At 41.1% G+C, this 14424-nt stretch overlaps 2 protein-coding genes and 1 long non-coding RNA gene across 3 annotated transcripts; 2 read left to right on the forward strand and 1 right to left on the reverse strand.

Moving 5' to 3' along the window:
* Positions 1-431: 431 nt before the first annotated feature.
* LOC143100833 (B-cell receptor CD22-like) lies at positions 432-6455 on the forward strand. Its single transcript, XM_076264352.1, has 7 exons — positions 432-486; positions 1109-1183; positions 2172-2528; positions 2914-3074; positions 3336-3492; positions 5618-5899; positions 6174-6455. Exons 2-7 carry the CDS (start codon positions 1135-1137, stop codon positions 6275-6277), a joined length of 1110 nt encoding a protein of 369 aa, XP_076120467.1. The 5' UTR covers positions 432-486; positions 1109-1134; the 3' UTR covers positions 6278-6455.
* A 1853-nt stretch (positions 6456-8308) lies between these two features.
* LOC143100835 (uncharacterized) lies at positions 8309-9296 on the forward strand. The gene is made up of 3 exons (XR_012981950.1): positions 8309-8346; positions 8556-8639; positions 8872-9296. It is a non-coding gene; the product is annotated as an uncharacterized LOC143100835 (long non-coding RNA).
* A 391-nt stretch (positions 9297-9687) lies between these two features.
* On the reverse strand, positions 9688-12745 carry rpe (ribulose-5-phosphate-3-epimerase). The gene is made up of 6 exons (XM_076264353.1): positions 12561-12745; positions 12159-12238; positions 11645-11784; positions 11025-11159; positions 10745-10831; positions 9688-10481 (listed from the first exon to the last, which is right to left on the reverse strand). Exons 1-6 carry the CDS (start codon positions 12743-12745, stop codon positions 10359-10361), a joined length of 750 nt encoding a protein of 249 aa, XP_076120468.1. The 3' UTR covers positions 9688-10358.
* Positions 12746-14424: the final 1679 nt, after the last annotated feature.

Genomic DNA, 14424 nt, shown 5'->3' on the forward strand with positions numbered 1-14424 from the left:
AGCAGCATTTCCATCCTCTCCTCATCTCTCTCCGCCCCTGTCTCAACATCACAACTTAACATTGTTAATAGCGCCAAACACTTCCTTCCTGGCTTGTCCAGAGGCCTTATTTGCCTAAATTGCCCTTAATTACCCCCTTAATCACAGCAAATAAAGGGAACCTCTTATTTGACAACTTTATAAGATTAAGGGGTTTCACACACCTTAAAATGGCATTTTAAGATAAAATGAAGGGTCTGTTTTACACATTAAGGGCCCCTTTATTTAAATTAATTGGTTTTAGTATGTTGCAGGGGTAATTTCAGGTACATTTGAGTACATTACATTAGTGATGCTTGTCTGATGGGCAGTGTAGGAATTGTGGAATTCACATTGCATTGATGCAATAGTCACGTGTGTCCTCCTCACAAATTTTTCACCACTACTGTCAGTTTGAGAGGACAGACGACATTGAATAGATCCGTACCACACAGCAAAACCATTCAGGTAGGGTGGACTTCTGAATTTGTCCATTTCAACATAAAATATGTATGAAAGTGTTATGATAAATGCAATTATATGAATCTTATGATTTTTTGGTGAAATTTTGCCTAATATTTACACTGTACCAAACTCACCATGTCATTGAGACTGGGTAGTGCTGTGGGACAAGTCCCAGTGTAAAAAAACAAGTCTAATAAATTGATAAAGTTGATTAAAGAAGACATTGATATGATAAATCTTTGATTAAACAAAACAAATCTACATGTTGTTTTTTGCCTATCCTCAAATACTTTTTAGTTGCATTGTTGGATATGTATTCACTTGACTGAAATAAGTGATTGATCACATTTTTAAATAAGTGAATAATCACAATTTGATATAAATTTGAGCTTTAAGATAATTGAATTAAAATGAGCAGAATCAACAAATTTGTTGTTTTAAGAGGAACGAAGTAACCTTGTGTAAGAGGAAGTTTTGCAGATTGTGCTGGTACATTGCATTAGTGAGGAAGTGTAGAAAACATTATGGAACGATGGATAAACACATTTCATTCTATCTTAGTCATTATGTCTCCAAAATTATTTTCAACTGCTGTAATGATTCATTTGATTTGTATACTTTGCAGGCACATATTTTCTTTTTTTATGAAAGATGATGTTTGGAATACTGGCATCATCAGTTATTGGCTTAATGTTGCAAGGTAAGGCCCACGTATTAACAACACACAGATACACCGATCAGTCATAACATTATGACCACCTGCCATTTTTTTGCTTTGCAGCAGAATGCATTGTCCTGCTGAAAGAGCCCACTGCGTTTAGGGAATAGTGTTTCCATAAAAGGGTGTACATGGTCTGAAACAATGCTTAGGTAGGTGGTACGTGTCTGAGTAACATCCACATAAGTAGCAGCATGTATTCTGCCCAGGTAAATGACACACACGCACCTGGCCATCTACGTGATGTAAAAGAAAACGTGATTCATCAGACCAGGCCCCCTTCTTCCATTGCTCCGTGGTCCAGTTCTTATGCTCATGTGCCCATTGGCAATGGACAGGGGTCAGCATGGACACTCTGTACTGTGGCTGCGCAGCCCCAGACGCAACACACTGTGATGCACTGTGTGCTCTGACACCTTTCTATCAGAATCAGCATTTTGTTCAGCAATTTGAGCTACAGTAGCTCATCTGTTGAAACGGATCACAAGCACCAGCCTTTGCTGCCCACGTGAATCAGTGAGCCTTGGCCACCAATGACCCTGATTCACCACTTTTCCTTCTTTGGACCACTTTTGATAGGTACTGACTTCTGCAGACCGGAAACACCCCACAAGAGCTGCAGTTTTGGAGATGCTCTGACCAAGGCGTCTATAGCCATCACAATTTGGACCTTGTCAAAGTCCCTCAACTCCTTTCACTTGCCCAATTTCCCTGCTTCTAACACATCAACTTTGAGGACAAAATGTTCCCTTTCTGCCTAATACGTATATCCCATCCACTGGCAGGTGCCATGATAATGGGATAATCAGTGTTATTCACTTCAGTTGTCAGTGGTCATACTGTTATGGGTGTTTAGTGTATTTCAGTCCTATATACAATACATAATATTCTGATGAGGCAGTTTAAAAAGCCATGCGTGTTAAAAACAGAGATGAAAAGCTATTGATGCCAAACTCTCAAATCTCTATAGGTTGTCTTTGCACAGAATGGTCCATCCAGATGCCTGAAAACATCACTGCCATCAATGGGTCTTGTATTGTGATCCCCTGCATTTTCTCATTCCCTGCAAAGTACAACACAGAGGTCAATGCTTCATCAGCGTTGTGGACAAGGGCCACGATTGGTGGCCCTGTAGTGCTTCGGTCCGATAAGAGCTTGGCCACTGGCTTTGAGGGAGAGATTGTGGGGGACTTCAAGAACAGGAACTGCACCACTGTCTTCACAAAGCTCCCTCTGGGATTCAGTGAGCCATTACTTTTCAGAGTAGAGGGGCCTTCTGAGATGAAATACACATATGCTAAAGAGCTGTTCATCAGCTTTCAGAGAGGTCAGTCACATGTTTTCCTGACACAAAAACTTAAAAAGTTGACCTAAAAACTTAAAACATGACGTCCTGTTGTATCCAGCAGTTATCTCAAACAGTAGTCTATACCTCATCTCAAGGAGGAAGTTGTACAATATACGTATTACATATATATAATGTTTCTTTATGATCTATTGTTTACTTATGTGTATAATTGTGACAGCAGTGTACTCATAGTCATGATGACATAATTCTGTAATACTGTTATTTCCTGTTTTGGGGTTGCCTACATACAACATGGTTGCTCATTTACCAAAGCTACTCTAAAAAAAACAGTGGGGCCAAACTATAAAGCCACACACAGGTGCTTACTTACACATCTGATATTGCCCCCTACTACCCTCACCAGAGCGCCCCCCTCACCCTGTGCTGAGCCTGAGCCCCTCAGATGGGGTCAGAACAGGAAGGACGCTGACCCTCACCTGCCGCGCCAGTGCCCCTTGCCCATCTCTCCTACCAGAAGTACGGCTTGAGCTGGAGATGGACCACAGCCAGCAGCCCTCTGTGCAGGTACTCATACTCAGGCAGTCAAAGTAACATCTGCCATGTGTTGCCCAGGTAAATGACACACACGCCACCCCTTCTTCCATTGCTCTGTGGTCCAGTTCTTATGTTCATGTGCCCATCGGCAGTGGACAAGGGGCAGCATGGGTACCCTGGACTGTGGCTGCACAGCCCCAAGTTTTATTCTTTATTGTAAACACTGTAGCCTAAGTGTAATGCACCTGAAAATCAAAATAACATGACTCGTATATTTGTTGATGTTTGAAGGTGGACTCTGAGCAGGGGGTCATGTTTGTGATGGCTACCCTGAGTTTTACTGTGATGCCCCGTCATCATGGTCAAACTGTCACCTGTGAAGCCATATACCCCCGAAAATATGGAGCCAAAAGCCATGGAGTGGAGAACCAGACCCTCAACATTCTGTGTAAGTGTGTGTGTGTGTGTGTGTGTGTGTGTGTGTGCAGGCGCGTAGCAAGCGTGGGGGATGTGGGTGTTATAACGTACACACTTTTGCTGGAACACGATTCCATCCCCCACACTTTTTGTCAGATTAAAATGAAAGTAAAATATGGAAATAAACGCTCCCGTAAAGAGTTGGAACCGTATCTACAACGCACACACAAAGAGACACAAATAGGTCTGTTGATTTTATTGAACGGTCATCCAGCCAATCACATCAAGTTAGCCAGTGAAGAACCTGACGGCTCTGATCAAATTCAAAGTGTGCATCTTTCAACATGTGCTGCTGCTGGGTCTGCATTATAACGTCTGCAGTGAGCAGATTTCAGATTTACAATATTGAAATGATAATTGTTACCGCATTATGCTAATTTAGTAAACCAAAATTCACTGTCTGACTGTCAGTTTTTGTCACAATGTATAAATGCAGGGAGTCAAAGTGAAAGCGGGGGTGCGCGCACCAAGGCACTTGTTTGTGCAGAAAGACCTTTGGCTACTGTTCTCAGAGCATTATGCTTTTTCTGTCTATGATCTGCAGCTTTTCTCAAACTATGGGCCTCCTCAACAATTAACCTACTGGTCCACGTAGCCGCGAAATTAAGTTATGCCTGGTGCTTCACACGTCTGATCTGATTTCACTGTCAATGTGTGTGTCGTAGTGCTACGTCTTAAATACGATCGCGTTCCATTTAGAACATCTTATTTTGATCTTACAAACGGAGGCGTCAAGACACATTTGAGTTCTACATCTGAGAACTAAGATTTCCAGCATGTAGAACTCAAACAGAACGCTTAGAGCGCTCATGCAATGTGTGTGTCCCTGCAGCAAGTGAAACTGGAGATAACGTGGGCTAGAAGCAACAATAGTTTAAACAACAACGTGGCTTCATGTATCAATGGAAAAAGCATATAGACTGCTAATCATAATCTTTAAATTGACATTAATTAAGCTGGCTATATGCAACAAATTTATTTATATTCCCTTTGTTTGGGCAGACTTCAAACGTTTTTGAATTTGAGCTTACAGTTCTGTCACTATTCTGTGTCCTTTACATTTATTTAATTGGTATTACCTCGAAATTAGGCTGCTGTCTGTTAGGGCAATTTATTGTAGCCTGCTAACCCATATGCACAAAACATAATTTCTGAAATTATTTTTTGATTTATAACATGAGATATGTCTCCATGTAGGGTAGTGTCAAATAGTGAAGTGATAGCAGGTAGATCATGTAGGCCTACATGTCACATGAGCCACACATATGAGGAGCGCTGCTTCTTCTGTCCCTCCCAAACTGCATTAAAATGGTGTGTTTAGCAATCAGAATTTCTAAATTTTTTCGGGGTAGAAACTGCCGGACACCAATATAGTCCACACCCCTCTCTGAAAATACTTACAATGTCCCTGTAGGGAGTTATTTATAATTTGGCAAGATTGTTTCATTTTCCTATCCCACAACCCCCAGCTTGATACGCCCCTGTGTGTGTGTGTGTGTGTGTGTGTGTAAGAGAGAGAGAGTGAGAGAGGGGGGGGGGGTTAAGTTCAAGAGCAGCCCACTACTGTCTATCATATTAAGAGAAATATGAAGCATTCTAATGAAGGACCTGGATGTTGATGGGTGTTGAGCGGCTGAAGTCATGTTCCTATTCTTTTGTCTAACAAGTTCAACATTTTTGTGGAACATTGTTTACTTTCCCATATTTCCCCAGAAATGACTTGTTCCTCCACATACCATTTAACACACCTTGACCTAAAACTGGTCTAACAGGAGAAGGAAGTGTTGTAACCCATGGCTTTACGCGGTAGAAGTCACTGAGTTGTTGTTTTTTCTGAAGAAAATGGAATAACCTCTGACCATGTTAGATATTTTTCTATGCCATTAGACCCTGTTTTGACCAAGCATTGTGGGTCGTTGGTCGGTTGGGTTGTCATTTTGACCCAGTAAGCTTCTTCAGTTTATTCCCTTTCTGAGGTTATACATTGGGTGATGTATCAATTAGGCTGTGTTCACATAATTAAAAGCAAATAACAGCCTGACTGTAAGCCACTCCGCTCACTGCAGCTGAGCTTACCGAGCCCTGTTACCTTTCAGATGGTGCACATAACACCAGGGTAATGATGAGCCCCCCGAGCCCGGTCCCAGTAGGAACGCTGGTGACACTACGCTGCCTCAGTGAGGCCAATCCCCCAGTGAACACCTATAACTGGTACGCCGGTAGTGCCAATGGACAGCTGATTCTGAGTGCCTCAGGCCAAGAGCTGGCTCTCATGGCCACCTTGGCTGACAAGGGTCTGTATGTCTGTCAGGCCATCGCCCTGTGGGGACAGGAGAAGTCTGCTGTGGTCGCATTGGAGGTTGAGGATGGCAGTGAAGGTGGGTTTTTGTAATGGTATGAGACTTTTCAGTGGAAATGCCATCTTAGGGGTGTATCTACAACACTGAAATATATGTTGCTGTTCACATAACTGAAGGTTAAGTAGGGTGATTTTGTGAACAATTACAATCAACAATAGCAGCATTCATAATTCATAAACATTTCTTTCATAATTCATAATTCATAATTAATAAACAAATCTGTGTCTTTCAAGCATTTTATTTGTTGTGTTCATGATTAAAATTGAGATAATTCTGCATTTCAACACCACAGGCCAGCAGTGCTCCGTGGTGCCATATGTTATCTGTGGAGTTCTGGCTTGTCTGTATGTCCTCAATGTTGTGGTGGATGTCTACAGATACAAAAGGTATATCTAACAACCACCCACCCACCCAGCCCCAGTCAATAAATTGGCTGAGGACACACTCTGTTACACTGTTATCATGAGATTTCCATTTTACATATGCAGCGGCACATCAGTACTTTTTTCCAGACAGGCCTCTGTCAGCCCAAGGCTTAACCAACTAGATGTACCGCAGAGCGGTACAAAATATGACCGCCGCCCAATCCAGCACATTTTTTCCACAAAAATAAATCACGCTGAAAGGCCTATATGATTCTAACTGTCTCACTAAATTGCATTATCCACACGTACTCAATTCTCACTGATATCTGCTAGACAACAAGTACCAAAACATGATTAGTTCATAGATTTCACATGTAAAATTCATTTTATACAACCCCACCTCCATCTTGCCTGTTCATAATTCTGAGAAATTCTTGAATTGTGTGCATGTGTGCATGTTCATGTTTATGTTGTGTGTGTGTGTGTGTGTGTGCGTGTGTGCGTGTGCGTGCGTGCGTGTGCGCTTGTGTGTGTGCCTGCGTATGTGCCTGTGCAAGCGTACATATGTCTACTGTGTGAGTATGTGTCATACGTATGATTACTGTGAATGTATGTGTGTGTGTGTGTATCTGTTTGTGCACATGTGTGTACATGAAATGGGTTAACATGACCCCTGGAGGCAAACATACGGAAAAAAATGGTCATCCTATTCCCTACAGTTCTCAAGATATTCACAGAGAACTGTGTCTGCCCTACCCTCCTTTCGGGGGTCCAGTCCAGCGGGGGGGCTACAGATCAAAACGAAAAACGACGGTTCCATGCTATCCATGTGGGGTTACATGCCCACCAAGTTTTGTGTACCCCCGGTCTTTCAGTGTCCCGGGAATCATTGTTGGTGTACGTCACTAAATGTACACATAAATTATTTTATTGTAAGGCCCCCCATGAACGAAAGTACACAAAACTTGGCATGCATTCGGAGGGTGTCATAATGATCCTACACTTTTAATTTCGTGCAGTTTTGACCTTGTCAGCCAGAGATATTGTGATGAAAACACCTAATTTTTTGCTTTTTATTTTTTAACTAGGTGGCGCTATACATGAAATAAGTGGTAATGGGATGGGTTGACATGCCCCGTTAAGACCAACATACATAAAAAAGGTGGACCTCCTAGGCCCTACGGTTCTCGAGATATTCACAGAAAACTGTCTCCGGCCACCTACAGGCCAGTTGGTGTATAGTAACATAAATTAATTTATTGTGTGGCCCCCCATGAACGGAATTCCACAAAATTTGGCGTGCATACAGAGGGTGTCATAATGATCATACACTTCCAAAAAATGGTCCTCCTAAACCCTACGGTTCTCGAGATATTCACAGAAAACTGTGTCTGCCCTACCCTCCTTTCGGGGGGTCCAGTCCAGCGGGGGGGCTACAGATCAAAACAAAAAACGATGGTTCCATGCTATCCATGTGGGGTTACATGCCCACCAAGTTTCGTGTACCCCGGTCTTTCAGTGTCCCGGGACTCATTGACAGAAATTTGGGCATGCGAAAAAGAAAAAAAAAAAAAAAAAAAAAAAAAAAATCTGACTAAACCTATATGACCGCCGCTTCGCTGCGCGGCGGTCATAATAAACTGTCAAAAGGCATTTCTTCTATTGCATCCTATATGCACAGTTCATTTAAAACCTCCTACCAACCGGTAGCTAAATCCATATAAGATTTCAGCTCTCTTCAACCACGGCTCCTAAACTCTGCATATATCATATTCCCTCTGTACCTAATCCAGTAGTACTGTTTTTTTTGTTGTTGTTTTTTTTTTTTTGGGGGGGGGGGGGTATTTGTGCAAGCGCTCATATTGAACATCAACTCAATCATTACTTTGTATGCCAAATTAAATTGACAAAGATTACATTTATTAAAGCAATACGAGGAACTATCCAAGGGGGGCACTGTACGTACTGATCAGAAGGGAAACACTGAACAGTGGAAAGATCATTAGCAAGTAAAATATTTATTGTATTTTGACATTAATTTCTTCTTGTCTGTTCTACCATGGCCTGGTCATCAACACATATTTGGTAAAAAGATTGACTGTAAGTATATTTATTTATTTCTTCTTTTTTATCCTCATATACACAAAAGTATGTCATTTCCCTTTCCTCTAGTGGTAATGGAATCACCCTGGACTCAACAGAAATATAGTTAACTACATAGTCTCCTGTTGAAATTGCTTTGACTAACTAAAATTATTATTTTTTGGTTGTGAAAAAAATATCAATTGGACCTAAAAAAAAAAAAAAAGACTTTGAGGACCCGAGAGGAACCTCAAGGGCCATATGCAACCCTTTCCTTACCAAACACCTCTCCTGATTACGAGCAGATTAAGGTGAGGACCATGTAACTATGTGTTATCTACCTACTCCATAACAACAAGCTTTCAAGAGTTTCATTCAGCACTCTGCAGTAAAAATACCTTTAATACCTTTCTCAGCAAATGTCAACAAATACAGTAATTATTGTTTCTTTGTCATGCTTTTGTGTTGTAGAGATTTTCAGTTTACTGTGTGTGTTGAATGTGCTTCACATGTATTTGGTTTTATTTTGACTTCTGTCTCTAGCGAAACATCAAGAGCATGCCTGGTTCAGAAAGCACAAGTGAGGATTATCAAAATGGACCCACGCAAAGACAGAGACCAGCATAATGCATTCCGACTGTTACATCAAATAGCAGGAGAATTTCCAAAATCTGTAGATTTTCGACCAATGAAGAATATGTATTTTTTAACAGCAATAGTCTCAGTAATTAGCTGAAGATTGAGTGCATGCTTAAAACGAAGTCTTTCCATGCTGACAACTGCTGTTTAAATGGCTCCATATTAATAAGTGCATGAAATGTGTCCATCAATGGAATTACAAGACTGCATCCGAGTTGCAGCGGCTGCACAGGTGCAGCGGTCTCATCATTCTCCTTGCGTTTATTTTGAGCTTAATAATAAAACCACAATATTGCTTCTTTTTTCAAAATAAATACTATCAAGTACCATGATGCTATTATCACTCGAATCTTGCATACAGTCTACAGAGGCTGGAGAATCCTTATGATCATTTGGAGGTGTTGGAGTGAGCAGCAGTGGCAGTTGTGCACTCAAAAAGGTGCTTCTGTATTGTATGAAAAACATTCTTGAGAAGATGTTGAATGATACTCGTTAAATAATTAAAAATTCCAGTATTACAGTCATAATTAGAAAATCTTCAAAAGAAGAGAAATAGCCATTAAGAAATACATTCCCCTACTGCCTAACTGTAAGCTTCTTCAAATGTTCATGGGCTTGATGAACATAACTGCTAAAACTCCCTCTGCTCCTCAAAATCTGGACAGCACAAGCTGTTTTGCATGCTGTTCATATGCCAAATAAAAAAAGAACACCAAAGGGTGAGAAAACAACTCATTGTATTAACCGTTTTATCACAAAACATTATTCAGCAGTAGGCTCATCAGAGGGAATGTAATCATTGAACATCAACAAACAGTATAATGGTAACCAGACTGTTCTGATGCCAAGCCGGAATGAGAAGACAGCACCAGAGGAGCCCCAGAACAGCTGTGAAGGTGTTACAGGTCTCCTGTTAGGTAGAGTACGCCACCCCTCACACAAATGGAACAGGAGAACTCATAATGCACTGGGAATGTAGGGGACAGTGAAGATGGGAGTTAGAGAAATGCTCAGCCACAACCAATGGACTGAACAGAGAAGTGACCACTTCAGTTGGTTAACCTGACCAAAAGCAAACTGGCCAAATTAGGCTTTCAGTTTGTTCTTTTCTGAAGACAAAAAATGCAATTCAGTGGTTGGCTCTCATTGGCTGTAACGTTGAAGGGCCCTCAAGACCGACCGCGGCCCTGTTGTTCCTTCCCCCTTCCCAAGGCCAAGCTGCCCCTCAAGCACCAGAGGCTTCTAGATGGCCTCACTTTTACTGTGACAACCATTAAATATCAAAATTAATGCAGCACGCAGCCAGCAGATACCAGAGAATCAATATCAAAATCACAGGTGCTTGAGGCCAATGGCTGTGGGGGGGAGGGTGATCTAATAGTGCTGTCCAATCAGCGGTCAAGAGAGCGCTTCTGGATGGCCTCCATGACGACGTTCTTGAGAAGGGCGATGACGGAGCGGGGGTCATCACTGCTGACGACGGCACTGCCGGAGACAATCATGTTTGCCCCTGCCTGAATAGAGAAGTGCTGTTGTCAGGGGGGATTTGCTCATTTGCTCATGTTCTCTCATTGTGTTTATCATTGAGCAAAGCCATAGATCCTACTCGAAAAATGAGAGAAGGTGTGCTCTGTGTCAACAGTGATTTAGTAAAATACTTCATTCATTTACAGTTTATTCATTCATTTAGTTTGTTAAATTGACAGCACTCAAAGAAGATAAGACACTGATAGATCTGGTAGAAATGTGCCTGAAAAAGGAGGCCAAAAAAGGTTACCTCTGCACATCTGTGAATGCTACCTGGGCCTACTCCCCCATCAACTTCAATGTCCAGGGAGGGAAACTGACTTCGTAACCAGCTGACCTTATAAAAAAAGCATAAAGGCAAAAATGCAAAAAATACAGAAAATGAATAAATGTGGTCATTAAGAAAAATACTCTTATAAAACTAAGGACAAATCATCAGCTACTGAAAAAAAGTGTTCCAACCCATCATATGCATAAAAATGAAAGAATTAAAGCAGCCCATCAATTATTCTACATAAAAGAATACTTACCTTTGGCATCATGTCCTCCATAAATTTCTGACCACCGAAGCCAGGTTCTACAGTCATGACCAGAGCCATGTCAATCTGCCTAGCCCAGGGGGCAAGCTCCTCCACAGTGGTTCCAGGCTTGATAGCAAGGCCCACCTGTCACAGTAACTATTACGTTTAACCAGGTTTGCTCTCCAAAACACACACCGACAAATGCTTTCACTATGTACACTATGTACATAAATATGTGCATGAGATGCTGTCTTATACACCCAGTGTTATGTGTGTCTCCATCAATTCCAATTACTTGCCCATCAAGATATATGTTGATGTAAAGGATGCCTTTTGCTGATGTGCTTTTGCTTTAAGATGGGACAGGTAAGGTTAGAAATAAGAGATGCAACTAGATCTAATTCAACTCAATCACAATGGCGGCAAATGCACTGATCATTGTAAATAGCTCAAAAAAATGAAAGTGACAAAGACACTCTATTTAGAAAAATATATGACGAGCCTTTAATTAAACATGGTACCTAATTAAAAACACAATGGCCTATGCGTTGTGGCCATATCGGCCTTCTTCAGGACCTCAATCTTCAGGGTTTTTTTTCTCTAATGTAAATAGCTGTCAGAAAACATACCTTCATGCCACTCTCTCTGATCTCCTTGATGAGGTTGCCAGGGTTTGTTGTGGCCTCCAAGTGAAAGGTGTACTGGTTGGCTCCGGCTGCGGCCATGGGCTTCACCCACTGCTCTGGCCTGGACACCATCATGTGCATGTCTGATAGAAGCAACAAGGTGATTAGAGGCTTACACAAGCTGTGGACACTGTCCCGTTTTGTCCAGGTGAAGAAACTTAAAGTAGCCTAGGCTAGGCAACACAGTGAAACAAACCATAGCCTAGAGTGCAACGTGTGACTAAGTAAACAGCAGAGTCAACACTCAATGCAAAACAATGTATTTGTAAACATTTACAAAGACAAATGAATAGGCTAATCTAAGAATGGGAGTTTGTGAGTCTCACACACTGTGAGATCATGACTGGCATCAAAGGACGAATACAATACGATCACTGTTCAGACTTCGCCTTGTTTTTGTTTGAGCTCACGTTCTAATGATTACAATGTTGCGATCTGTGACACTAAGTTAACTCACCGAAAAAAGGATCCGGACCCACAGCACTCCGCAGACATTCTACCATTGGGTGGCCAAACGTAATATTTGGGACAAAGTGGCTATGAAGAAAATGTGTAAGAAATGTAGACTTAGACTCTCATAAGTCTAAAGAGTATTGTGAATTAAGCTAACATTAGCCAACAAGCTAAGGCCTCTGGCTTAACTTCTGACACGTGATTAATCTAGGATCTTTACTTTATGCTTGCCAACAGCCTTCCAGAAGTCACAAAAAAGACACTTGCATACGAGGTAGCCTACATGTTCCCAATGTTGATGCACTTTAAGGATCCAACTAATAAGCTAGTTTGACTGTTTTGCAGAATACTTCTGCAGATCTTACTGTCTGCCTGCCTGGCGATGTTTAAAGTGTAGGACACTTACCCATCCATCACATCAAGGTGGAGGTAATCGGCTCCACATTCCATCATTCGTTTGCACTCATCTCCTAACTGCGCGAGATCGCTGCTTAGAATTGAGGGACCAATTTTAGCAGAATAAGACATGCTTGCCTCTTGGTTATTGCTCGATGACACCGACCCGTGGCCACCGACCTTAGGAAATATCATAACTTCCTTGTTCGTTTACATTTCAAAGTAAAAGCTCACGTCACACACATTTAGAAAGAAAGAATGTAGCCTAGCCTACTACTGCGATATCTAAAACGGATGTAGGCAAATCAACTTTTCCCTTAGACTATTAATGTTTTTTTGTCATTATTATCTGGTAGAGTAGATTACGTACACTATTGAAATGCAATTACATTTGGCACATGACGTGTTGTGCTGAATTGTGAGCCAGTAGATGGCGCCATGAGAAAGCTTTCTCTTTTTCCATTCTCCTGTCATGGATGTTTCATGTTTTCCGAAGGTTCTCTCCTTCATGCATTTTCTCTCATGTCGTTAATAAATTGACGAATACTTCAACATCATAATTCAGTGGGAAAGAATATATAAGAAAAATAATTTTAAAAAATTACATAAATAATAATAACATGGGCCATGTAGCCTATTCTAGTTTGTAACATTTTGATTCAGGTAAGCTATTCCAACAAGTAGAGGCTCCCCAGGCCTTGTGTGTGTGTGATGGAGCTGGTGAGTGTGTGAGGTCAGGCAATACAAAAAAGGGAAGTCCTGGAGGCACAGGTTAGAGGTCAGGCCTTGGAGCAATGAAGACCTCCTGTGCACTCATTAGACAAGGGTGCTCATGGTGTGAGGAACATTAGGCCATGACGGAGCCTAAGTGTTCTTCAAGATGTCCTTAAATCTGCCACTGTGTGAGAATGGGAAATGGATGTGATTCACCTCGACATCGAAGAGGTTAATCTTCAGTGGGTAACGGCCCGTGCTGTTTCTTGTTCCTGGGGTGAAAGGAGAAGTCTTTATTGTTACTAGTATTTGTGTAGCAATAACTTATTTCACATTAGAGATGCTGAAATTCAATGGGGATGTGAGTAAGGGAGAAGGACTGCCCTGGCACTGTTGACCCCCTCTAGCTATAAACTGCTGTTCCTGTTATTGTGCTATTATGATAACAAAACATCATAAGACCTTTATATAAAGTTTGATAAACTTTGTGAATGTGTGGGTCATACAGTACATGATTCATGAGGGCTCTCAACTGTTGATGGAAATTGCTTTTGAGAGAAAAGTTCATGTTGTGAAATGATATCAAGCTTTAGGCCTACCCCAAATCAGAAAAAGTTGGGACGTTGTGTAAAATGCGAATAAAAACAAAATGTAATAATCTACAAATCTTGTAAACTAATATTTAACCTAAAAAAGGACACAGACAACATATTAAATGTTGAAAATGACAAATTTGACTATTTCATGGAAAATATATGTTTATTTGGAATTTGATACCAGCAACACGTTAAAAAAAACATTGGGATGGGGGCAACAAAATGCTGGAAAAGTTGTGTAATGATAAAGAAAACAAAAGGAGGATTCACAACTAATTAGGGTAACTGGCAACATGATTGGGTATGAAAAAGAGCATCCCAGAGAGGCAGAGTCTCTTAGAAGTAAAGAAGGGGTAGCCTACTCATCACTCTGTGTAAACCTGTGTGGAACAATGATGAAACAATGTCATTTTGCTTCTTAACATGAAATTATGAAGTATTTGGGGAGTTCATCATCTACAGTACATAATATCATAAAAATCTTCAGAGAATCCAGAGAAATATTTGCAAACATGGGATAGAGCTGAAAAACAATATTGGATGGCAATGGTCTTTTGGACCTCA

This window comes from Alosa pseudoharengus, unplaced genomic scaffold, assembly GCF_046254945.1.
Source record: "Alosa pseudoharengus isolate Yale_2024_CS ecotype anadromous, Long Island Sound unplaced genomic scaffold, YU_APseudo_1.1 YU_APseudo_1.1_scf_3, whole genome shotgun sequence".
Classification (NCBI taxonomy): Eukaryota; Metazoa; Chordata; class Actinopteri; order Clupeiformes; family Clupeidae; genus Alosa; species Alosa pseudoharengus.